Source organism: Cavia porcellus, unplaced genomic scaffold, assembly GCF_034190915.1.
Source record: "Cavia porcellus strain 051 isolate PalLab524CR breed Dunkin Hartley unplaced genomic scaffold, mCavPor4.1 scaffold_18, whole genome shotgun sequence".
NCBI classification, from domain to species: Eukaryota; Metazoa; Chordata; class Mammalia; order Rodentia; family Caviidae; genus Cavia; species Cavia porcellus.
In genome coordinates this window covers 57,068,557-57,095,312 of record NW_026947501.1, presented here as the reverse complement: position 1 = coordinate 57,095,312, position 26,756 = coordinate 57,068,557, and the positions used below count along the sequence as shown (strand labels likewise).

Below are 26,756 nucleotides of genomic sequence, written 5' to 3'. Positions count from 1 at the left end.
CTGGCTTTCCCCAACATGTCACTCAAGAGAGAAAAGGAAAGAAGGTTTGTCTTTCATAACATAGCCTCAGAAGGGATATATCATCACATCTTCATACTGTAGAGCCATGCAGACTGGCCCTATCCCACTGAGAACTACACAGGGTCATGAATAGCAAGAGGCAAAAATCCTTTGCTTTGGGAACCTTAGGTGGCCATCTTTGAGGCTGTCTATAAAATATTACACAATGGACTCAGCAGAATCCATCACTCTGATAAAGCTAAACATACTTAAAATAATAAAATTACCTTCATAGACAAAACAGATAAATACTAAAGATTGGTGATTCTTAGATTTGAGCAGGTATTAGAATCACCTGTTTTAATGGATGTATTACTACAATCTGCCTTGTGTCTCTGATTGTGCAGGCCTTAGGTGTGGGACCAGGAATTTGCATTTCAGAAAAGTTTGCAGATGATGCTCATGCTGTTGTCTGGGAACCAAACTTGGTGTGGATACATTAATCAAAGTTTAGAATTTGAAAGCTTCTTTTCTCTCATAAGAGACTGTGTATCACTATGTTGCCCAGACTGGTCTTGGACTCAAAGAATCCCACTACCTTGGCCTCCTGAGTAACTAGGAATACAGACACATATTGAGCCCAGGTTAAAGGTTTCTCAAAAGTCTCTGAATCAATAAATCCCAAAGCTAGTTCATCATCTGAATCACCTAGAAGAGATTCTAGAAACTATGAAATCCTTCCTTTCCCCACTCCAACTCAAGATTCTGCTTTAGGTCTCAAATATAATGCAGAAGGAAAAAATTTTCTGCAAATGTACAAAAAAAGCCAATTCTCTGATAGAAAAAAAGAAAAGAAATGGCAGGCAGCCAAGTGGCCTTCAAGTTCCTGGTTCTGGTCATTTCTGAGTCTAAGCTGATCCTTGACCTTGGAGTCCATGACCCATTCCCACATTTCTACAAGCTATCCTCTATATTTTTGCCTAATTGCTGGTCTTTGCGACTGAAGGGTTTCAGTGAGTCTGCTACCCAGAAGAGCTTTGGCATTGTTCTTGCTTCTAAGTCTCCTTGGCATGATGGTATGCTTCAGGTGCTATGCCCAGATATTCACTTTCACCTCTTCCCAACTAACTAGAACTAGTCTACATTCTACCAAGCCAGTGCCTTCATGCACCTCAGCACAACCTACTCCAGGTCAAGCCCAATTGGATATTGATCATAAAATTAATTAAACCTTCTAATCTCTTTTAGAAAATTTCCTTTTTTATTTTTATTTTTTTCCTTTTCAAGTCAAGAAGACACTATGAGAAAACTAGGGCTCTAGTTTACACTGACCTGTAACATTCTCCTGCGTTTCCTCTCTCCCGCACATCCAATCCTAAAATGGAATTCATTATACAAAATTCCATCTTCCAGACTCATTTTCCTCTTCCTACTCTTTCCTTCATTTATTCCTTCTTTGAACTCTCAATTAGTACGTATTGTTTCTTGATGTTTATGTAGAACCCCCATGTGCCAAGAGTTGTGGAAGGCAGGGCCAGGCTGTGCCCTTGGAGAGGTCTGAGATTGTCTTCCTTGCAGCCCTCAGCTGCTCATGCTCAGACCATGGTCCCCTTATCCTTCTTATGCTGTCCTCCCACACCCCCATCAAATTCTACCTGCCTTGAAGATCTGTGCTCTGAGGGTCAAGCTCTCTGATTGCTAGACGACAGCAAATTTACTGAATGATCCAGTGTCTCCTAGTTCTCTATTTGGCCTTTGAATTAGTATTATCACAATATTCCCCCCCCCCAAAAAAAGTGGTATATTGTTGTACCTCTAGAATTACAGTGTCCAAGTTAGGTGTCATTTGGAGCAAGATGCTTCCCTTGGCCTTTCAATCATCCTATTTGAATGATTCCATCTTCCTGGGAAAATCCAGGGTATTCAAGAGTGTTGCTAGACCCCAGTTTCCCTCTAGATGGCCTTTACCACACTCACCTCCACCTCTAATCTCTGGCAGCAAAGGGCTTGCAGCCAAGTCCTGATCCACCACTCAATAGTTAAGTGACTTCATGTATGCTATATAGCCCATAAAAGTCTCATTTTTCTCATCTATTAAACAGATCAATACTAACCTCATCAGTTGCTCATTGGTCATGAGAATGATGAAGTCATGCTACTAGAAAGATCTCTGAGGGACTTGGTTGCTGCCGTTACTCATAGTAGTCTCCCTACCTGCCGCTTTAGTCTAGCAGAGCACCCACAGCAAAGGGGAAGCAAGAGAGACGAACTCACCCCACTCCAGGGTGTGGGGAAAAGAAAACACTAAAACAAGACTCATCTCTTCATGGGGGTAAAACACAAGAGGTCCTGATAACCCTGTCTTCTAGCTCAAAGAAGTGATGCTTACAGAAAAGGAGGCACTGATCTGGCTTATGGACAGAGATTTTATTGGTAAAAGAAAAAGGAAAAACAGGGTTAGCATACTTTCCTAGCATGAATGAGGCCCTGGGTTCCATGCCCAACACCAAAGAAAGAAAGAGTAAGATTTCCTGCCCTGGCACTTTGTGTCTTGCTTTCCTCTGAATTCCAATCTCCCTCCAAGTAGAACTTTCTTTAATTGTTAGCCATCTTCTAGTCTCTATTCTAGTTCAATTGTAATCTCCAATACAGAGTTTTCATAAATAACTTTTGGTTTCTTTCAAGCAAGAGTTGCATCCCATCCTCAGAGTTGGCCCCTAGAACTGAGCATAGGAAGGTGATCAGAATTTCTTCTCCTTACTCATTCATTCAAACTTATATGGAGGACCATCCCTGGCCTTAAGGACAGCAGTGTCCTGGTCTGAAATATGCTTTGAAGCAGGAGGTTAGGAGCCATGCCTGTGCATCAGGTTGTGCAGCCTGGCTGCAGCAGAGGAATAAAAACCAACAGTTTGCCTGCCCCTGGTGACAGGAAACAGGGCATGGTTGCTCAGCCTGGGTGTACTGGGACCTAGCACAAGGAAACTCAGTTAACCCTATAGCTCTACAGGATCTGAGGCTGCATAAAGAGAAGGATCCCATGCAAATGAAGGCCAGTGTAGCGGAAGGCTAAATACGTTTAATTAAGAGAAGGCACCTGGAGACCTGGCTGTGGGAGGAGGAATCTAGAGCAAGTCAGATGCACTTCAGGTCGGGAGAGGAGAGAGGATTTGTCCCTGAGAGGCTGTTTCCCCATAGCCCTGCCTCCTCCAACTCCTCTCACCTTCAGGAGACAGAGTGGGACAGGCTGTGGCCTAACCCAGACACAGGGATGATCAGGCCTGTACTCCTGGAGGAGAGGAACCATCTTGACTTTTGGCACAGAACTGGAAGAGGAGGTGTTTGTCCCCAGACAACCAGGTAAGGAGAAAGAGAGTTAAGTCTCCCCCAGCTGCAAGCACAAGGGTCTTTCTACTCCCTGGCTGGAAATTCCAAGAAGCTGTGAAGCCCAGGGTAACATGGAGGGCGGAGCTAGCTTGAGAATCTCACTATAATCACCACCATCGTCATGCCTAAAACTTGCAGCACCCTTAACAAACTTATGCCATGTGCTCCATTATTGCATTTAGTCTTCACAACCCTGGAAATCTAGATGTCCTGATTACCCTTTTCTCACAGATGGAACAAACATATCTTCTTCAGAAAATGAGATCGCTGGTAAACCCCCACAGAAAGCAGCCCAGTAGAGTCTCCAGGACTGTTGACCTCCACAGTTCAAGGCCACAGGACCCTTTCCCTCAGGGATAAAGGCAGAAGAATGGTGAACATGATGGTGAACACGTAGAACCTTGGACAGCACCTAGCACCTAGCTGGTGCTCACAATAGGTGCCAAACCTTTGTGTGAGCCCCCCCCCCATCCACACCTCCCTTCATATGGCATGGGTATGCATACTCCTTCAGAAGATGACTCTGGAGAGACAGAACATGGGACACAGAACTCCCCTGCTGAGCCCCAACAGCCAGGGTCATGGGCAAGAGCATGTCAGGTATCTGAGTCTTAACTTCTAGACTAGTGCATTTCCACCAAGGCAAGATGGGAAAAAAGAAATGTTATTGTCAGTTTCTGTCTTTTGAGGAAAGATGTACTGAGGGCTGGGAACAAAGGTTGAACTCTGAACCCATAATAATATCCAAGAACCAGTGAGACCTTGGTTGACTCTAAACTGTTCAGTTTCAGAGTCATCTCTTATTATTACTCACAACATACCAGGCACTCAAGCTTGTGAGGTACTGAGTAAATAACAGTTCTTACTCATCTTCCTGGGAGAATGAAGTTGTTATAGCCAAGCCCATTGCTACTTTATCATGCTATCTCCCCCAGCATCCCCTACAGTGAAAAAATAGTAATAACCTAAGCAGGAGAGGGCTTCTTCACAGTCATTGAATGGTCCTGTGAGTGGAAGCTACTAGTGAGCTTTGCCTGAATGTCAACAAGGTGCAAACCCTATAGGGCACTTCACTTCTGGAAGTCAATAACACACCCATTTTGTTTTTCAAAGCAATACTTTTGTTTTGAAAACCAACAGCTGACTCCATTTAAGATAACCTACAATCATTTATGATAGGCATTATTACCTCCCTTTTATAAATCAGGAATCTAAGATGGGGAGAGGTTACACTGCTTACCTAAGGCCACTAGCTTCACAGTGGAAGAATAAGGTGTGTTCCCTCCCAGCTAGCTCAGTTTATTTCCCAGAAATTCTGTCTACTATGCTCCCTCCAATTTGGGTCAGAGTCAACTATAGTTCAGCATCTCTGAATTTTTGTCTAGTAGCCTACTGGATAATAGTTGTGGAGGAAGGTCCCTCTCTCAAATTGAACAGTGACTTAAACAAGATTTCTGGACCCAATCTTAATAGAGGGAAAATCTTTGTACTTTTAAAAGTATTGGCATGCAGTGTCCACCATCCAAAGCAAATGGTCATCACCAAAATGTCACCAAAGGTCAAGCAGAAATGATCTTGTCAATACCTACCACCCTCGTGGGACCTGAAGCCAAACTGGGCTTATTTCTTCCTTCTCCCATAAGCTACTCACTGACTCTCAGAGTAGACCAGAGTGAGTGAACCTCTCCCTCTGCATCATTAAGGAGTATCTCCTCTTCATTTGGGGGTCCCTGTAAATCAAAGCCCTAAAAGGTATAGAATGGCCATGGCTTGGCATAGGGTATTTAGCACAATGATTTGATTATGCCTGTTATTCCAACCCAACGGTGCTCGAGCTGTCACATGTTCCCCAGACAGCAGGTTCTATAATCTTTGCCCAGAGATTTGGAGGTGATATTGAGTGTCAAAGAGGAAGCCACCTCCCACTGTCCCTGGAACCATTGCCTGACCTGCCTATGCCTTTTTCCCACCTATCCAGAGTCCACTCTCCCATGAGATCCTCAGGTCCTCAGAAAAAGAGAGAAGGAGGCAGTATCCCCAGGCAGTAAAAAGTTAAAAGCTACTTATTTCTACTTTTCACTAGCTGCCAAGAGTCAATATGGGTCAGGCATAACTGAGATTCAAATTTCATCTTTGTCTTGTTAACTGCTTTGTACCCAGAGTCTAGCGCCATGAAATCACAATGAAGTCACTGTGTCATCTGTTGTTCACATCCATTCCGTAGAACACTCCGGCAAGCACGTATGTCCATTGAGCATCACCTGTGTGTCAGATCCCATCCTAGACACGGAGGACACAAACATAGACAAAACTAACAAGTCTTGCCCTTATGAAACTCGCTGAGTGGGGAAAAGAGATGGTAAAGCATGGGTGAGATATATATTGTCAGACAGTGGAAAGAGAGAGAGCAGAATAACAGGTGTAAAGGGAGAGGGAAAAGTGTGCAAGGAGTTGGCAAAGAGTTCACTGAGATGAGATTTAAGTAAACACTCAGAGGTGAGGAAGCCAGCACCAGGTTTGACAGGGAGGGGTTGCTCACATACGAAGAATGAGAGAGACACAGAGAGAGAGACAGGAAGAGAGAGAGAGAGAGAGAGAGAGAGAGAGAGAGAGAGAGAGACAGAGAGAGAGAGAGACAGAGACAGAGACAGAGACAGAGACAGAGAGACAGAGAGACCAGCCTGGCATGTTAGAAGGAAGCCAAGAGGCCAGTGTGACTTGTGCACAATGCAAGAGCTCCAGCAAAGAAAGAAATGTAGGAAGGCGATAAGGAAAGGGTGGGATGTGGGGAGCACATGTGGATGGAGTTCTTACTCCACTATAAGATATGTTATTTTTCTTAAGTGAGCTACTGAGCCACTGAATGTGACTTGGAATATGTTAGAACCTCACGCCAGGTGTACTTTACGTTATATACATGCATACATCTATGTATACATCACGTATGTCACATGACATGATACATTATTATACAGTAGGTATGAAAAATGATACATAGTGACATACATACTGACAAATACATTGAATGTGATCACAGACATATGATGGTGCTTATTCGCTACAAAGTGCTTTATCAGTCAATAGTGTTATTACAACTATGGATTCCGATATGCTTTCACACACACTGATTCACAAAAGACAACACAGTGGTGTTAAAAATGAAGCTAACCCTAAGCTTTTCTTGTGGAAAATGAGAAAATACAGTGTGGCACTATTTAACAACTTTGCTCATAACATAGATTTAAGACATACTGCTCTTCTTCCTTCCTTATGGAGAAATTGAAGCCCAGGTGAGCTGAGCAACCTTTCTAAAGCCTCAAAGCTCCAGTCCTAAACTTGGAAACCTAGTTTTCTGACTCTCATCAATGATTTTTTTGTTCCCCTATAACCAAGGTGGAATCACTAAATATGATTTTCCCCACCTGCATCATCTTCTCCAGGTTTTCTCGGCTACTCAGCACAGGGGTCCTATCAGCGCCCGGATTGGTGAAACTTGAAATCCAAGGTGGCCTGTGGCTTCTCTCCATTGCCTCCGCCCACCTGGATCCTACAACAGTATCTGCTTTCCTTGTCTGATTTGACTCTCATCAGACACAAACTTCCCCCTTGAACACTGGGAGGTTTTGAAGTGGGAAGTGCCATATAAAGCTGTAGTGGCCTAGAGTGCAGAGCCCAGCAGAGGACTTGGGACATGGGAAGAAAGCATCGGGCTAGAGCTTCCACTGCAGCAGCGGGTTATCACACTCACCCACGGATAAACTAGAGAGCCAGAAGCTGACTATGGAAACATTTCCCCCACTCCATCACTTTTCTTAGCCCTAAAGCTTCTCTCCTCTCCAAAGGAAGTGTGGGAGCACAGCCTCACCCTACCTCACCCACAACCAGGCCTTCTCCAGTCCACCTCCCACATTAGAGCCAGAAAGAAATTTCTAAAACCTAAGTCTGCTCCTTCCTTTTCTGCACTAAAGTCCCTTTGCCTTTAATATAAAGGTAAAGTCTGAACATTTTAACATGTCTTAGGGACTTCTGTGATCTAATGGAACACATCTTCCCACACCCACCTCTCAGCTCTCAACACATACACACACACTCACACACACCCACACACACACCCACACCCACCCACACACACACCCTATTACTGCAATTTATTCCCCATCGCACTGAACTCACATCCTGAAGTGTACCTGGCTCCCCACTAAGCCACATACCAGAATCCTCCACCTCCACTCCTCTCACTCTGGCATTATTCTGGTTGATTCCAACTCTTGCTTGTGGTCCCTGCCTAGAGGCCCCTTCGGAATAAGTGAGGCTCTGTGAAGTACCCTCTCTGTGCCACCAAGGTCACCAAGGCTCCTGCTCTCCACTCCAACCCCATCTATCACAGCACAGACCTAAGTGCGAGAACTTCTTCTTTTTGTACAAGAGGGCATGGCTCTTGCTCTGGTCACTGCTGCATTCCTGGGTCCTAGCAGAAGGCCCAACACTTATTAGATAATCCGTTATCGTGTGTATAACTAGCCAGAGGGAGGGAGAGAAAGGGGAGAGACTGCTGGCGAGGTAACCCTGGCATCATGCATGATCATAACTGCTTCAAATTCATCATCTCTTTTCTCCACTTCGTTACAAGTCATTTTCACACCACCTGTGACTATCATGTGGGTTCACTTTTACAAAGTATAAGAAGCCTGAGAATCAGGGTGGGTGAGCAACTTGCCCAACGTCACACAGCTCTGGGCAGGGATGCATCACTAACCTAGGCCCCCCTGACTTTTTAATCCAAGTGCTTTCTATAACTCATTGCTCCTTGGGGTCTGAAATGGAGAGACTGAGTCTAAAGCATGGCATCTAATTCTCTTACATCCTGAAAGAGACACCATAAGAGTAAATTTGGGAATCTAGTTTGACATATGAAGGTAGCCTTGGGCTTTTAGGGTGCTCTGGTGCACCCTCTCCTTTTTCCTGTACATCGGTCAGCAGTCAAGGCTGCTCTGGGAATCAAGAGTGTATCCCAGCTCAGAAGCCCACTCTGAGCTTCTGTACACTCTGGCCGCTGCCTGGAAGCTGACCATAGCCCTGGAATAAGAGACCTCTCCGGGATCCCTCTTCTCCCTCTGCCTTCCCTACTTACTTCTACACTTCACAGGGATAATTCAAGAGCAACAAAAAGAGAAAATAGATTGTTAGGCTATGAGAAACTCATCCACCCCATCCCCTTCCCCTTACCTCCATTTCATATTGCCTATTTCTCCAGGAAAATACTTACACATAGAATTCACTGCAGCATAATTTCAATAAGGAAAAAAGTGAGAGACATAAATATACAGTGGAAAGGGGATGGTATTTTGGACTACTATGTGTTCAGAAGAATCAGGTAGAGCCACATGTTCTCATGTGGAAAGATGGTCAAGACATTCTCCCGTGGACAACAGCAACTCGCCGAGCAAGACTTAGCAGATAAGAGGCTGCTGGTTATGCTAAAGCACGCACTCCTAAAGCAAAGGTCACAGTTTCCAAGTGAAGAGGCACACGGCTATAAGCAGAAAAGGTCTGGAAGAGAAATAGCAACTAGATTCCAGGGTTACCTCGGGCTGAGGGCGGAAAGGAGGGAGAGATCAATCATTGTATAAATTATTTATAATATATGTGTACATTAACATAAAAACAGAAAACTAGAGAAGACTCTGGCTGCTCAGTGAATCCCAGTGAATTTAACCCAGAGCATCTTGGCCCTGGAAATGACAAGGTAGCCCTCCCAGGAAAGGGACTGATGTCAGGACTGTATTCTCTGTAGCCCCAGGTCCCTCTGAGCAGGGCTCATTCCCTGCAAAGACAGCGTCCAGGCAACAGAGCATGGCAGTTGCAGTGATGGAGCAGGTTCCAGGTCGTGCTTACAGTTCTGGTCTCTCAAAGGCAGAAGCCACTTTGTCCTCAGGTTCTCCCCAGTCCTCCTCCTCCCTAGCCCCTTCACCTCATTGCCACTTTGAGGCAGTGTTTCAAAGTGACACAGCACAGTAGCTGTGACACCATATGAACCTGTAATCTTAATTTCTGTCTCATCACTGCCATTTCCTGAGTACTCACTATGCTCCAGGCACTTTATCAGGCTTAATCATCACACTAACATACAAGAGAAAGGTTGTTACCAATCTCGCTCTTCAGACTCAATAATTGCAGCTCAGAGAAGTTGGGTGATTGGCACCAGGTCACTGGCAGTTAAGGAATGTGCATTCCAGCTTGGGCCACAATTCCTACCCCAGAGTTGTGACCCTTTGCATCTCTGCATTATGAAAAGTTGAGCACCAGGAAAAGACCCAGGGCCTTGTTCTGTCTCCATTAGAGTGGGCCCGCAAAAGTGATTTTATTTGTAAAACTGAAATCTTGACTGGCAGGGTTGAAACCTACAAAGTGATGGGAGGTGGAGGAAGAGAATAGAAATCACCAGAGGCACAGCACACTCTGTAAGGTACAAAGGAGATGAGTTCAGGACAAACAAAAAGAAACACTGCCTTCCACCATGATGGTGTGTCTAAAAGTGCAGAGTTTCAAATGAAGTTTAGAATTGAACAGGTGGGCAATCCTGTGGTCACCATAAATGTGTCCCATGCTTCACAAGTCACTGGAGTGGATCTGGGAGAAGGAGGCTCACCCTATGCCCACCGTCTTTGGTTTGCTTTTCATTCTTTCATTCACAGGACTCTCTCTCTCTCTCTCTGAGCCTTCCATAAGTCTTCTCACCAGGAACCAAGTTTCCTCTTAGGTGGTCACTGTGGGACCTGAAAATGATAGAGATTCTGTCCCTAGTTAATTGCATAGTTTAATGCAAAAGCTGCCTTGGTTGTTCATACCCTGGGACCCTCCGTGGAGAAGGGGAGGTAATGCTGCTTTGCCTATCAGATGCACCTGAGTTCCTCCTCAGTCCACCACTGTGCAACCCAGAACAACTGTTGTGCCCTGGTTGCTTGCAAACCCTGCTTCACTGTGCAATATGAAAAATGGATGGGGTCATATACAGGTCCTGGCATTTAGGGATACAAAAGTAGTCATAGCTGTCATTATTTGAAAACAACAGAGTGCTTAGCATTTCCTCAATATGACGGTGTGATGATCCTAGTACAGGGACTATGGAGTAGCTAGGATATTCACTGAGCATAGAGAGAAAAGTGGGTATCCTGGCCCTGGTCCCCCAGCATAGAGCTGCTCCTCCAAGCAAAGGGAAGGTAAGGGCTGCAGTAGTTGTAACTGGCAGGGGACACTCTTGAAAGGAGCTGAGACCCACTGGAGAACAGATAAAGTGCCCAAGATTGCTCCCCTCAGAATGTGCCAGAAACCCTCCAGGTGCCAAGCAGAGAAAGCTGGAGACAAAGTCAAAAACCTCTGGCTTTCCAGGGCCACAGAGAACGGAACCAGCCCTGAGTCTGATGAACAGCCCTGAGCCTTGATTTTTTGCCTTGGCACTTCTCTAGAAACATCTGTTGAAACAAGACCACTGGGTGCCCTGGCCTTGACTGAAGAGGATGCCTGCATCCTGACTCCCACTGCTCTGGCTGGACAGAGGGGCCTGGCCGAGTGGAAGACGTTCTTGCCTGGTGAGCTACTGTTTGGTAGCAGAGTTTTCTGGGCATAAGGGTCTTTCTTCACCCTGGCTATTCTCTGGGTTCCAGAACCTTCCTTCCTGATGGGACAGGGGTAGGTGCTAAGGAGTGGAAGGGCCCAGCCTGGGATGAGCAGAATTCCCAGGACTTAAGGCAACACAGGGGTCATCATTCCTCTGTGCTTATTAGGCCATTGAGTCAACCACTTACATCTGGGTGACCCTGGTCCTAGCTTTCTAGGACTCACTTTTACACCTGCAAAACAAATTACAGAAAGGGCCTAACTTGTTATTTGTACCTTTAAAAAATATATATAATTAGAGATAAAAGAACTAAGCTATCTCCTCTATGCAATGCCCCAGTCTTCTCCTTCAGTCACCTTTCTTTCTACTTCCACAGTGAGGATTTTTCCTGCCCCATCCAGGAAGTAGCAGGTTCTCCAACAGACCAAGGCCTCTGCCAAGGGGACATGGGGTGGGCAAACAGCCTAAGAGACATGTGCCCAGGTCACCTCTCCAACTCTACCCAACTGGAAAAATGCCACTGGTAGCTTTTTCCAAACTGCCTTTCCCCCCAGCCATAGGCTCTTTCTTTTCACCTGCCAAGACCTGTATTTCTATTTCTGTGTTTTGCAAGCCTGGGGGAGGGGAAACATGGAGCAATTAATGATTGATCCTCAGATACAACCACCAGGAGGCCCCAGGACAGGCTGCTGGCCATTTCCTGAGAGTGGGGACAGGGTAGACCCAGTAGAGATCCCATGTGGCAGGAAGGACTGGACAAATCTGTGACAGGAGAGGGGATGTGAAAACTGCAGGTGTCCTGGACACTTCTGCCCTCCAAAAACTAGAGAAGTGGCCAGCTGGAAGCTGCCAGGTGCTGTCACTTCCCTGCTGGTACTAGCTGTGCTCTTCTTTTGGGTCAAAGGATATTTACTGTTTTCAGTGCGTAGCCTTGTGCCACCACAGTCCCCGCACCCACCCCTGCATCCACAAGCTCCTGGCTTTTTCCTCTCAAATAGCTTGAACCCAGTGGCTCAGGTGGCTTTTAAAAAAAAGTTTAAAAACTCACCACACTTTGAGGAAGGATTAAAGAAACCGACACTACAGCAAAATGTTAAAGGAGTTTTAACTCTGCCCTTCTTGGACGCATTGGCCCGCTTTTGTTGTCTAATAATAATTAACTTTTGTACAGAGCAGTAGTTCTCAAAGGGCTTTCACATTCATAATTCTATTCACCATCACAACAAAGCTAGAAGACAGGTCCCCCCTCCCCACACTCGCATCCTGCAGAAGAGGAAACTGAGGCTCGGAGGGAGGAAGGGGTCCCATTTCACACAGTCAGGTAAAAACATCCAGCCTTTGCCTCAGAGTTGAAAGCTGCTGTTTTCTTGCTAAAGGAGATACTTTGGTGTCTGGAAGATTCGTCACCTAGGGGAGCTGGCATAGGAGAATTGCAGGCAACAGTGTTCTTAACCAAAAGCTGCACCAGACTTCAGGTGGAAGAGAAGAAGATCTCTTTTTCTTCTCCTGGGATGCCTAGAGTCAGGAAAGAGGCCCCTAGACCTTGCTGGATAATAAAGGTTCTGTCACCTGAGCGACCCAGTGGGGGGAGCATTCCACACGAGTGATTAAACACATACCTAGTGGTCAGTTGAAACTTTGAGCTGCTTCCAAGAGACCCTCAAGCATCTCTTCCTCATGTCTAATCAGCAACTTAGTTTACCCAGGACAGACCAAGTTTTAGCACTGGAAATCTCAATCTAGAGAAGGCCCAAGGTTTCATCAGGGGGGAAAAGCCAGATAGTTCATCACCAGTACAGTAGACTGTTCTGTCGAAACTTGGAAAGAAAGACCAGCAGATCCAGCCAGAATGTAAAAGTCACTAAGTATGCAAACTCCAAAACTTGCTAGAGTTAGGCAGTTACCTGGGATTATGGAAGGTTACACATGAAAGAATATTCGTTTCTACAAAGAAACACTCAGATCTGTGGCCGGATTTCACAAACTTTTAGACAAGCCAGTTATTACTTTATTCCCCCTCTAACCTTGCATTTTAATACTGCTAACAAGTAAAATGTTCTTGTAAGAACACTGAGTTTTTAAAGACTGTAACTGGGTGGAAACCACAAGTTGTCAATTGACAAGCTTGGCAGGAAAGCCTTACAGGGATTACGTCGGAGAAGATACAGTAGTGAAGGAAGAGCTGATTTTAAAAATGAGTTCTCCATGTCCTAGTGAACTGAGAGTCATGGTGCACAAGTACTTTGAAATTTCAAACAAATTCAAGGGGAGGCTTGAGAGTTTTAGGAGCTTGAAGAAAAACTTTGATTATAAGGACATTTAAAATATATCAATGTATTTTAAACCCTTCATTTTCCAAAGATAGAAAATAATGCCAGGAAGACAGAGTTAGGCTAAAGGATAATGCCATTTCTTTGGACTTGGTCTTGGAGAATCAGGAAGTACTGTGGAATTTGGACCTGATTTCCAGTTACAGTTAGAGAGCTTGGCCAATTGTGTTCATCTCTGCACCAGGGGCTCCCCACCTTCTTACTGCTGGTTGGTTCGAGGTCTTCTCTGCTGAGAATCCTTCTGTCACACTCTGCTAAAGGGGTGCTGCAAACTGTTTCTGTGTGTATGAGTGTGTGTGTGTGTGTGTGTGTGTGTGTGCACACATGTGCACACATGCACGTGCCTTTTCCTGAAGGGCAATATCACACAACTGAATATTACATTTTCATATTGAAGTGACTTAAAAAATATTCACAAGCTAGACAGGAATGTTTTAAATAAGGTGCTTGTTTTGGCCTTTGAAAACATTTGCACAAAAAGCAAAGGAAGACAGAACATCTGTTAGTCAGTTAAAAAACACTGGCGAGACTGGATGCATGAGTTTCTCTGACTATTGGCATCTCTCAGAACCCTGACTTGGGTAGGCCTCAGGATATTAGGCTTCCTTAGGGTAAGAGCTTGTCAGACTCGTGGTGAAGCACTGCCTGCCCGGTGGGAGGGAGCTTGGTGCAAAATGGGCATCTCTGCTGTGGCCTCGGCCCTTGACCTGCTCCCTGACATGTCAGTAAGGCCCTGGTGGCCACGTGGCCTATGGAACCCATGGGACCTATGCCAAGCTCTACTTCCATCCTCACACCCTCTGACCTTCTACTTCAGGGAGTCTGACTGGAGACATTGAGGATGCGGACCTCTAAAACCCACAGATCAATTTTAAACAACAACTTTGTAGAAACACTTAAAACAATGCAGCACTGGAAACTTTCATTTAGACCCCTTGACACACCTGGAACATTTGCTTAGGGACACATTTCTATCTTCTCACAAAATGACGAATTTCTCCTAAATTGATAGATGAGAAAGATTGGGTGGGAAGAGGTACTGAATCTTTGTTTTTCATTAGGACAAGTTGTGAGTTTTCACACAGATACCGGGTGCATGCCTGCATCCCTTTAAATATCTCAGTTTCCTCCGCACCTGTGCTTCCTGGCCTCCTCCCCACCACCCAGCAACCCCTCAAGGCAGCCTGGCCTTCTCCAGGCCCACAGGGCTGTCCTCCCAGCTGTGAGCCCTGACAGTCCAGAGATATGGCCTGAGCCTGAGGGAGCATCCAGTCCCTGCCGCACTGACTGTGGGTATGACTCTCCCACAGTCTTCCCTGTGTCCTGATTTCCTGTACCCAGAAAAAGGAGCTATGAAAGAAGGAGGTGACTTTTACTACCACTAAGGGCCTGCTCTTCCCATCCAAGGGACCCCACTTCTTATCCACACCAAGAACTTCACAGGTTGGTGATTCTTGCAAGCAAGGCCAAAGGTCATCCAGTCTTGTCCCTTTCTAAGATCTTTCCAGAATGAGGTGAAATCTAGGCTTTTACTGCTCTTTTCTCCCCAAATTCTTCTCTTGAGTTCAAAATCTTCAAGGAGCAACATAGAGCACAGGTGGCTGTGCATGCATTGGGAGGACAGAGGAGTCCTGGGGACCTGGGAGCGTGGTGACCACTTTCCTTACCCTTATAGAGTGTGGATGTGGATCCTAAGTGGCCCAGAGGGAATGGCTTCAGGATGTTCAAGAGTCTGCCTGGAAGAGATTCCCACCAGCCTGGGTCCTGGGACCATCATGCCTGCAGCCCTAAGCCCTGTGACTTCTAAGAAAGAACCAAGAACCAAAGCAAAAGTCCCCTCCTTAAAAGAGAAGAGTACTTCCAGGTGAGCAGAGCAGAGGGCAGAGGAGGGCTGCGGGGTGTCACAGTGGACACCAAGTCTCTCATCCTGGTGATCAGCGACCCTATCCTTAGGCCCTGAGGCCTCCATCTCCCACTCCTGCAGTATTCCCAGGCCTGCTGTGTTAGGGCTCAGCTGCTACCCTCTCTTCCCTCCGCTGCAAACAGAAGCTCCAGCGAATGTTTCTAACTCCTGAGTCCACTCAGCCATATCCCCCTTGCAAAATCCTCCCCTTCCCGCACCCCCCTGCACCCAGCCAGCCAATCCGAGGCCTGCGAGCCTCGCCAGACCCATCTCTCAGGGCCTTAGCGGGATAAAACCAGTCGGCAATGCTGGGTGGATGGGAACAAACTTCAGAACCAGGAGAGACATCGGGACCTGGGCACCGTGGTGGGCAGGTGGACGCAGGCGGTGAGGGCCTGCGGCCAGCCGGCCAGGTAAGCCACCGGGGCAGCAGGGAGGTGACTGGGAGAGAATGAGGATGAGAGAAAGGAGAGGTTCTGAGCAAGACTGGCAGCCTTGTCCCTGCCAAGTTTAATGGGATAAAGCTGGGGCAGTGGAGGGGACAGTTACCCTGGATAGCTGGAGTTTGGCGGTTCCTCCTGGCTCCCCAGACCCCCTAATCCTTCGGACAGGCATACTGACTAAGCCAAGCTGAGGTTGGCTCCCTTTTCACCTAAAATATCATAGGCAAAGGATACAGGGCCTGCGGAGGAGACCTCGGTCTGAGGACTTCGAAGCTCATGCCCCTTCCTTCCCCTGGTCCCTTATCCTCAGAACAGCGGCGCCGGCACAGCTAGCACCTGCGTCAGGAAGCTCCAGTGTTCCGAAAGCTGCGAGCGACTACCCGGCGATGCCTCACAACTCCATCAGATCCGGTAAGGACCTGCGGTTGCAGCTGCGGCGGTGTAGCCAGGACCCCGAGCTCCAAGCCCCCGCGCCGCCTTGCGTCTGTGCATGCTCTAGTCGTTGGAACTCCGCAGCTGACGCTCGAGGTTTGCGGGACCCACCCTGTGTGGCGACGCAGCTGGGTGCCCGGTTGTCCCCTGAGTCCGCCTAGCTGATCCCAGGTCGCCCTGGGCCCTGCTGAGCCGCCCTCCCCAGGCCTCGGTTTCTGCGGACCACACAGAGCGGTGAGGGGTCCTCTATGGGGTCCCAAGTGCTGTCCTTTGGTCCCCTACGAGCGCCTGGCTTGGCCTTGGACACCGAGCGCTCTCGCAGGCCTGGGCCGCGCAGGTGCTGGACCCAGTCACAGGGCTCCTGCCCCGACCTCTAAGCCCCGTCTCCCTGCCCTGTCGCCTCTCACATCTCTCAGGTCACAGGGAGAGGAGACTGCGGTCCCGGGCCTGGGCCAGGGGCTCGCCCTGGCGCTCTGCTCCTGGACTCTTCCTTGCCGGGCATGGGGCAGGCGGGGAGCCGCTCTCGGGGCGCCCGCTGGCCAAGACTCAGCCTCCGGAGGACCCGAACCCCCTCCGCTCCTGCACTTGGGCCCAGGGCCCTCGACCGCGCCAGAGCTCCTGGTCTCGCCTGTCCGGGCCGGGCCGGTCTGGTGGGGTCCGGGCTGGGGCCGCGGTGGGCGCAGCCGCCCGGGCGCGCGGGCAGTGCGGGCGCCCGCGGGAGCGCGGCCCGGCCGGTAGCTGCGGTGATGGATGGAGCCGGGCGGGCCGCGGGGAAGGCGATTTGTGGGGCCAGGGCGCATCGCGATCGATCTGGGCCGGCGAAGTGAGAGGAAATCAATATTTCAGATGAATTCTCCTCGAATATGAAGTCCCGCTCGGCAAACGGGACATTTGTTATCATAAGGAGGGTCGGGCAGGGCGCGCCGCGCCTCTGAGATCTCTATTTAGCCGAGAGAGCGCGGGGCCGGGCCGGGTAGTGCAACCCGGGTCCCAGGGATCCGAGGGGTCCGCGGGGTTTGAGGGGTCCGAGGCCCGAGTCTCCCCGGGAGGAGCCCTGACTGGGGCCCCCCGGGCGCGGAAAGATTTTTCATGGCTTGGGGGGGGGGTGGACTCAGCAGGATGCCCCCTCCTCGACCCTGGGTGCCCTCCAAAAGTGGGGCTCAAAGGCCCCGGCCACCTCCTGCAAGCTCTGGGCAGCCTTAGGTCACCCCCGGTGTCGCGAGTTTGGCGAGGCCGGGAACCAGGCAGACCTGCCGGGCACCATGAACGGTCGCTCCCGGGCAGCCGCGCTCTCTCCTAGGCCACTTTCTAAGGCCAGGACACGGCTTGGGCCCCCTAGCCTTCAGCGGAATCGGGGTACAATACTGGGCGCCGCCCACACCCCGGGATGAGAAGGGTTCCCGAGGACCAACGCGTGGGGCCTTAGATGTTCTGGACACTTCAACTCGGATCTGAGGTTGGGGGTGCCCCTCACCCCATGTTCCGCTGCCTCTTCGGGCAATGACTGGAGGAGTGGGTGCTCTGGGACCTTGAATTTATTACCCTGCGAGGGATTCTTTTCCTCCGACCGCCGCTCCCCCAAAAACGAAGTCTGTTACAGGCTCTCGGGCTGGCTTATTAATATTATTAATTATTTCGCTCCATGTTTTCATTCCAGAGGCACTCATCAGAATAAACGGGTATTAAGGAAAGACAAAAGGCACCGTTTACTTTTACTTTACCTTTAATCAACACTCCCAGATGTTGATACCCGGCTTTCCAGTAGCTCAAGTGCAGATGCCCTTGGGTTTGAAGAGGGTGCCATCTGCCCCTGGCCCCGCCTGGTATTTTTCTGTCTAGGGAAGCCAAAGAGATCTCTCCCACCCCCGCCCCAGAACAAATAAAGCAGCCACGAGGAAGGAGGAAGGGAACTTTCTCCCTTAGTTTAATTTAATGCTAAACAGAAAAAGGAAGAAAAAGGAAATTGCTCAAAACACCTCTCCCGGCTCAAATCGGTCTGGGTTTTTTGTTTGTTTATTTCTGTTTGTTTTTCCCTGAGGCTTTTCTCTAAAAAAGCAACCACCACAACAGCAGCAACAAAAAACCTGAACCAGGACCCTATGTCTTTTGGTCAGTTTACTGAACACTCTCGCCTACCTTTAGGGCTAAATTCATAAGCTGACAGCTTTGCCTTTTAAAACTCATTTTCTCCGGCCTTAGTGGCTTCCCAGTGTCCCCCAGGTAACTCCATTTCTGAGTTCTGTATTTGGGGATTTCTCCCATGTAAGTTTCCTCGGAACGAACCTCAGGATTTGGGTTTTCGCGCCAGCGAGGCAAAGCTCACGCACTCTTTTCTGATCACCTGAGTCGGCCCGGGAAAGTTTCCTGCGCAACCTCCGCTGCCCTGGCCACTGCGGCTCAACCCTGGCTAACCTTGCTTTGCAGTGAGATCTTAGTATCTTCTCTCCCACACTTTTACTCTGAAGGACTGGTGCGAACGGAATTACTCTGATGCAGGGATGGGCTGAGCGTTTGCGTAAAAATCCACCGGGATTTTTGTTGCACCGGGGAACAAAATCCTCCACAGCAAAAATCTTTAAAAAAAAATGTTCAAAGATGCGTGAGAAAGAACAAACAGCACGCGAACATGCCCATGGAATAGTGCTACATCCGTGAGGGAGGGACTTTGTAAAATGAAGGATTTCGTTAAAAGTTACATAAATAACTTGTGGCGACCTACCCGCCCCCCAGTCCGGCCGCATGTTGAAGACGGTAAAGCAGCCATAGAATATGGGGTAAAATGAAAAATAAGATCAAGGGGAACCGAGCGCCTCTAAACTGCTCAGCCTGAAATCCAAAGGTCTTTCCTTACCGTTGGTTTTAGATCGCGAGGGAAGAGGGATACCTGCGTTGGGAAAGATCTAGTTTCTTCCCAGTTTCTTGGATTAAAAATAAGGTCTCTGTGAGGAGCAGGCTGGGAGCACATAAAGAGGTATCGGGGTTCCTCAATTCATCTTTGTTTCAGGATGCTTTCTCCTCCCACCCTGCTCTATGCAAGTTAATTAGGAGATAATTTAGCTACCTTGTGAATTAGTTTTAAGATAAGTATCTTTTCAAGTTTTGTCACTTTAATTGCCCCACTGATTGATAAGAAGTAATTATTTCTAATTGACACTTTTTGATGTCTATTGGGAGCATTTATTTGGGACTTTTGGGGGAGAGTAGGAGGAAAGTTAATTAATTTTACTGGTCTACACCCAAAAAGACTTTATGTAATTTTGCTGAGGAGGACAAAGGAAGTATAGGAAACAGAATAAAAATCAATCTCATGGAATTTTAATTATTAAGAGACATTTTAGTTCAAAGGAGAGCATCTAATATAATGTCAGAACTTCCTCTTCACTGCTTCCAATCTCTAATTTCCATAAGGTACACATTTTATGGGTGTGCTTTTTCTCATGTTTTATATATATATGTATGTCCACAAGTCCTTTATCTACCAACTTCATATCAGAGGAGGTTTCTCCACTTTGTAGTTAATTTTTGTGAACAGTAAAATCAGTAAGACTCAGTGCACTCCGAATAAATGAAATCATTTCTTGTAAGAGCTAATTATAAGAAAGAATTACTAGTGGTCCTCCTCGTTCTGTAATTATTGATGGAGATTGGGTATAAAGGTGAAACCTCACTTACGGTAACAAGCGTTCTCATTCCTAAACCTTGGAGTAAACAGTTTAATCATTTACATCCCCCAGAATATTTTACTGTGTGAGAGAAAATACAGGATAAAGAGAAAAAGATAATGAAAAGGAAACAATGGAGAAAGGGAGAAAAGGGGAAAGTTTCTAGGAGAATAAAATGAAAGCACTCATTTCAGAAAAGAAAGTAGCCAGATGTGTGGAACTTTTGCCATCTAATATAGGAAAATTGAATTGCTGTTTTCAAAACACATTCTCTGGAACGCAAACTCTCTACCCTAAGCCATCCCTGAAAAGAAATCCCATTTTTTTCTTTTGCACATTAAAAAAAGGCAGAATCTTTGGGAACCTGCTGGTACAAGTATTTGATCATCAAAGTTTTGATGTGAGAGTCTATGAAAAGGAAACAAGAAATCACTCATTATGCTTGGACAACGTATTGTAATTCAAGTGCTATTACTTTTATTTTATTATGAAAGTCCCTGCAATCTTCATCGCCCGTGGTATATACCCAGCCTTTTCATAGAAAGACCTATGAATTACAGACATAAGAAAACAGTCCCACATTAACCCAAAGTGGACAGACACACATGTGTGTGCACACACGGGAGAAATACAATCACATGATATGTGCACCTGTCAGATTAATTTCAGTCCAGACCTTTTTCAGTCAATTATGTATAAAATCTTGTCTGCTCTTAATGCTGTTTCTTCCAGATTACATGGATCTGCAAGAATGAGGAAATATTTAAAATGAAAAAGAAATCTAAGACATACAAACAGCAGATAATATCACATACCAAGCCCACTATTAGTGAAACAAAAAATATATAAATAATGCAAAAACAAATCAGCAAGGGAGAGTTTAGTAATGGAAAATTCCCTTGCAATTAAATAAAACAGTAATTTAGTGGAGATATGCCTGAATGAATTAGCATTTATTAATTGGTTCTCATAAAAACAATTTGTGTATGGTGGGGAGAGGAAGGTGCAAAGTATATATTCTCCATAAGAAAAGTTCCCCAACTGTTCATGTTAAATTATGGCATTATCAAAATCTATTTTGTGAAAAATCCCAGTTCTCTCACTGGTAAGTTTCACCTGCACATAGAGAACTGGGGCATAAGGGAAACAACTCTTACTGGAAAAAAAAGAAAAGGATGAAGCTAGTCCCTATTCTTTTTTTTTCTTTTTTTGTCTTTTTCCTTTTTATCGGTACCGGGGATCGAACTCAGGACTGCCTGCTTGCAAGGCAGGTGCTTATGCCGCTGAGCTAAATCTCCAGCCCTTCCTATTCTTTTGATACATTTTCAAATGTGAAACTGGCAGGATCTGCTGTGCTTAGGAACATCCAAACCCAGGCTCCAAAGACACCCAGATATCCTAACTCCTCTGAGGCACAGCTGGTGAACTGAGGCAGAGAAGGCAGCTCTGTGATTCTGGTCGCCCTAGCCTGCTGGAGCATCCTCTTTGGATCAGGCTGGAATTACAGTTTGTAACCTCAGTGAGAAGCTCTAGGGTTGACTGGTGCATAGATGTGTTTACTTTCTCTCGCCACAGTTGGTCTGCTTTCAGTTCTAAGCATTTTAAAGCTGCTCTATTTATCAATCCAAGAGGTGGGGAGTTCTCAGCTGAACTGAGAAACTTTGAGCTCTATGGTTCTGAATAGAGAAGGAGTCAAAAGATAAAAGAAACTGGTTTGTTGAATGGGGGGATGAGGATGATTTTCAAGGGGGAAAGGCAGGGAATGACTGAAGAATATTTCTGCTTTTGTTTTAGTGAGAGGTATACAAACCTTTAAGGATGCAAAACACCCTCTAAGAGAGGAGGAAGTGTCCCACACTCACTGTTCTTCAAAGGAATGATTTCTTTTCCGTACTGTAGCACCTTAACCCAAGTTCATTCAGGGAGGAGGCTAAAAGACACCCTGCCTAGGAAGCACATGCAATGATTGTTCTGGTACGGGTGCTAGGAAATGGTTCTCTCTTGGAGAAAGAATCAGGGGTCGCCCGGTTTGAAAGCTCCATTTCCCCCAGGCCAGTTCACTCAGCCCACAGTCAGGGATACTGAGCCACCCCAGCACTGAATCAGGGTGCCTTGGACTGAGATTTCCACTCTTTTTTATTTATCTGTAGTAGTGATGCTTTTCAGTAGATCCTTGAGGGTTGAGGATTATTTTCTCATGTCCAGAGTTAGTCTAACTGTTCCATTTGAGTTGCCAAAAGCCTCTCCAGAACCCTCTCTTGGTCAAATGAGGACATGGTGAAACTTATGTAAACTACTGGCCAGAAAAATCTTCATGGAATGATTTTTATTTTGAACCAGTGATTCATCTCACTGAGGCTGGTCCTTCCCCAGACATGGATTTGGATAGAAACCAGCATCGCTTTATTGAGGCATGTCTATGATTAAGGAGACAGAAGTTTAAGGGTCTCTTAGAGATATCTAAATTCTTTTTCTGTGTTTATTCTTGAGGCTCCCCCTACAGTCACACATTATAAGAGGTGTTTTGGGAGCTCAGGAGTCTTACACTATGACCTGCCCTGCTAATGCTACTTTTATGTCCAAAGAAAGAGAATTGTTCTACAAGAGCTGAGTAAACTGTGAACTTAAGGATCTTTCAATAAGAGGAAGCTGCGATTCGCATCTCTGAGGACTGTTACAGGTGTGGCATTGGGCTGAGAGAAGGCATAGTCATCATCTCATTTAATTGTCACAACTCAGCCAGGCAGGTACCGCTGTTGACATTTTCTAGAGAAGCAAACTAGTACTCAGAGAGGATGATCTGCCTAATTCCCTTTCCACGGGTTCACACCAACCTGGAGTCCAGCTCATCAGAGCTCTGCACAGCAGCAGGGGGGACCCCACTTGCAACCTCAGTAGAAACACAGCCAGAACTCTTGGTAAGAAGGTGCAAAGGTAGCATTCAGAGCTTTCTATTGGCTCATTTTTCTTATCACTGATTCCACCTCACCAGCAGGTAGTTAACATAAATCCTTCTCAGCATTGTTCTTAATTTTCCCATTAGTGAAATGGGGCAAGCAAGCAGCACTGTCTCAATCTCCCTTCTTGGAAATACTCTGAAGAGGAAGGAGGTGATTGACCATTAGGAAAGGCTTCTTTTACTAGGGAAGCAGGATTCCTTTCTTTCAACACCTTCTCAAGATCATCGCGTCTTCACATGCATCAGAAAAAGCAGCCACCCTTGAGTACCTCAAGAGATCAAGTCTGTTGGAATCCTGGTTCCTTCCCTCCACACCTCAAAGCCATACTCAGCCTCTATGCTGGATCCATTTCGGGAACCGATGAGTGAGTGACTGTGATGGAAGTAGCTGCAGAGTTACCAGAAAGATCTGCCCATTGTGCCAGGAACCACTGGCTGCCCAGTCCCCTGGTGGCACAGCCAAGAGTAGTGGTAGAGTTATTGAATGGCCTTTGCCAAGGTTAGGTTTGTTCCTGGGGTCCCTCTCCCTCAGGGGCTCAAGAGTGAAGCCTCTACTCCTTCAGAGGTTTAGTTTGTTGCCTTAGCTTGAATGACATTTCATTTCAATGTTTTCACTTTTTTCCCTTTTACGTGTGAAGAGCAGCTTCCTCACTGCTGAGCTGGTTGTGTTTCTCAGATGAAAACTGGTCTTTGGGTTAAGATGTAAAAGAGAGAGACAAGGAAAAAAAGGCATTGCTTTTTTCCCTTTTTAAGACATTTTCCTTTCTTCCTCTTGTGTTTGGCCACAATGAGCACTAGTTTTCTTTTTCACTTGTTTTCCTAATGGCCCTGGAGTGACCGGGGTAGTTAGTGCTAATTAATCCACTGGAACACATTGTCACTGTCAGGTCAGCACAGCTGAGAGGTCCAAGAGTGGACTGCAGGAGGCATCTGGTAGGAAATGGCTTAATCTGCTGTCGCTGTGTGGACTGTGTGTTTGCACACACCCAGGGCCTTCTGTGTGTGTTGCATTTTTTATTCTTCAGCGACTCCAGGAGAACAGCAGAACTATTATTCCTGGGATCAGCTCAGGGGCAAGAAGTGTCAAGAGGGTGAGGGACTTCTGAAAATCACTGTGAAGCTGGGGCCACCACAGGCTTGTCGCCATCAGAGCCCCTGTTCTGCAGCAGCGGGAGGGGATAAAGCCCTGGAGGCTTTATTCTTGACCCAGACCTTGCTGTTTTCTCCCTGTGTGATCTTACACAAGTCACAGTTGTCCCTCTGTCCTTGATTTCTTTATCTGTATGAAATACAGATGTTGTATGGTTTCTAGGAAGTAACCTCAATAAAACGAGTGCCCTCAGCTGCTACAGAGTGACTGCTGAAGACATTTTTTTCCCTTTACCATACAGGAATGATCACCAGGGAAGGGAGTGTCTGAGGCATAGTTCCAAAAATTCTGTTGTCTGAGCTTTTCCCGTGAAACACCAAGTGGGGAACTTCAAAGTCAGTGCTGAAACAGCTCCATCTACATCTAGGCAAGATTAATAATCCATGTGGACAAATTAATAGGCCCCTGACCCAGAAGTGGTGAGGCTAGATTAAAAGAAAACATGGAAAATGCTGGCCAAGACCGCTGGGCCACTGTCAGCTATTTGTAGCCCCACCAAGAAAAGGGTTTCTTTTATTTCATCTTACCAGAAAACCTCTGCTGGCTTTGGATAAAATGGACTTCACATTGGAATTCAGAACATTCTAGGGACTTGGTGGAATGAGTCTGAAGGTGAAAATGCACTCACGTGGGTGTGCAGCTATGCTGCGTATGCAACTCAGACAGGGCCCCAGAAGTACTTGTCTTGGGACCTTGCTTTTAATCACCACAAACCTATTTTTTGTTGTTGTTTTAAAGAGAATGAAAAGCCGCTAAGTTTGCTCTTTCTTCTCTCTTCTCTTTCCCTTCTTCCCCCAGTTACCCTGACGTGTACTTTCCCACCTTGTGTAATAGTGACCCAGCTGTTGCATGCTAACAACCCTCACTTGACATTTAAAAGTGAGGAGCTGAGCACCAGCATTTGCCTGGAGCTCTGTTCTGCATTTTTTTCCAACACTGAGATTTATGATTAAGCAGCATCACAGTGCAAAGGGTGGCAGTAGAACACCTGGCTGTGAATTTGAGGTAGGAATGAGGAGGAAGCGTGAGATTCCCAGGAACAGGGAGAGCATCAGGGTGGGAAACAGTACCAGAGTTAAGCTAGGAAGCAGCAGGAATCTGAGAGTCAGTGGTTGAGTTCAACTGAACAAATCCTCCTGGAGTGCCAGGCATTCTGTGTAGGGCACTGCACCAGTAGCTGTTGCATTGGTGACCATGGTAGTTGAGGTAGATAATGGGGTTTCTGTCATGAAATGAAGTGACAGGCACCTTCTAGGCAGGCAGCAGGGGCCTTGTAGTTTGCTTTCAAGAGGTCAAATCACAGAACCAGGGTGGGGGGGATCATCAGATAAAACAATTCAAAGACAAAACAAGGACAGAACACTGAGAAGCGGGTTGGCAGTAGCACTAGGGAGCTCCAAGGGTCATTTGTCTTGAACAACCACCCCAGCACAACCATGTCATCACTGATAACAAATAAACATCTTTTAGCCTCTGGATTCAGGTTGACCCTTGGAGCACTGGTCCTGCACAGGCTCACTGAAAGGCGCCCTGTGTAGGATCAGCTGACTCCATGACAGTCCACACCAGGGCTCTGTCTCAGGGCAACTGGCCAGCTCTAGACAAAACATGGCAGAGGTATAGATGCCAAGACCCTGGAGACCTAGCAGCTCATACCAAATGGAAAGACTCACTGGACACTTTCAGTGCTTAATCCTGTGCCTCCATGGGTTAGCAAACTTTGTAGGACTTTCCCTCTCTAGATCTACCACCCGCTTTGATAGTAACACCAATGTTGTCCTGAGATTCTCCTTTCCTTAGGGCCTGGCTGGGCCCTAGTAGCTGAAAAATTTCCATTGCCTGGGGAAATCTGGGGCCCAGGAGCACTTTGTGCCCCTGCCCACGCTGCTAAACATCTCCAGCTTCCTGAAAGTCACTCTCTGTACCAAGTAGTGTAAACAACATTGTGCACACTGTCCTATAGTTTACAAGCTGTTTCTTCTTCTTCTTCTTCTTCTTCTTCTTCTTCTTCTTCTTCTTCTTCTTCTTCTTCTTCTTCTTCTTCTTCTTCTCCTCCTCCTCCTCCTTCTCCTCCTCCTCCTCTTCCTCCTCCTCCTCCTTCTTCTTCTTCCTCTCCTTCTTCTCCTTCCTCCTCCTTCTTCCTTCCTTCCTTCTTTCTTCCTCTTCTTCTTCTCCTTCTTCTCCTTTTCTTCTTCTTCTTCTTCTTTTCTTCTTCTTCTTCTTTTCTTCTTCTTCTTCTTCTTCTTCTTCTTCTTCTTCTTCTTCTTCTTCTTCTTCTTCTTCTTCTTCTTCTTTCTTCTTCATCTCCTTCTTTTCATCTCCTCCTCCTTCTCCTCCTCCTCCGCCTCCTTCTCCTTCTCCTTTTCCTTCTCCTTCTTCCTCTTCTTCTTCTTCTTCTTCTGTATTTTTCAATCTTTCCCACAAAGATGGTACTCATCTTAGGGCAAGAGAACTTATCCTTCTCCTTTGGAGGAGGATAACAAGGAATGTTTAAGAGATGAGTCTTTAGGGTCAGACTCCCTGTTCAACCCTGATACCTGTGTGGCCTGGAGTTTTCCCCATGGTCCTGCCTTGGAGGGTGCTATGAAATGTGTTGAGGTTGTGTCTATTTGTAGGAAACTGAGCCCAGAAAGATATACCCTACCCCAAGACTCACAACCCTTGTCACAGAGCAGAGAATCCTCAAGCCAGAGTCCTCTCCATGCCTCTGTGGCACCTGGCAATGTGGCAAGCATATAGTGAGGTCCTGCAAAAAGGACCCAAAGAGAATGAGAAGGGGCCTCCCTCACCTGCTGACAAGGACTGGAAAACACAATGAAAACTGCCATAAGATACACAGACAGACATATGCACATACATTCACATACCCATG

General features: G+C 46.7%; 1 protein-coding gene across 6 annotated transcripts in view; it reads left to right on the top strand.

Moving 5' to 3' along the window:
* The first annotated feature begins 15,542 nt into the window (after positions 1-15,542).
* Pax8 (paired box 8) overlaps positions 15,543-26,756 on the top strand; it is a 55,362-nt gene continuing 44,148 nt past the window's right edge. For all 6 annotated transcript variants that reach the window (XM_063230024.1, XM_023562995.2, XM_063230023.1 and 3 more), the window contains exons 1-2: positions 15,543-15,651; positions 15,992-16,092. In XM_063230024.1, the coding sequence (XP_063086094.1) occupies positions 16,068-16,092 (25 nt within the window). In that variant the 5' untranslated portion in view covers positions 15,543-15,651; positions 15,992-16,067. The remainder of the gene's footprint in view (positions 15,652-15,991; positions 16,093-26,756) is intronic.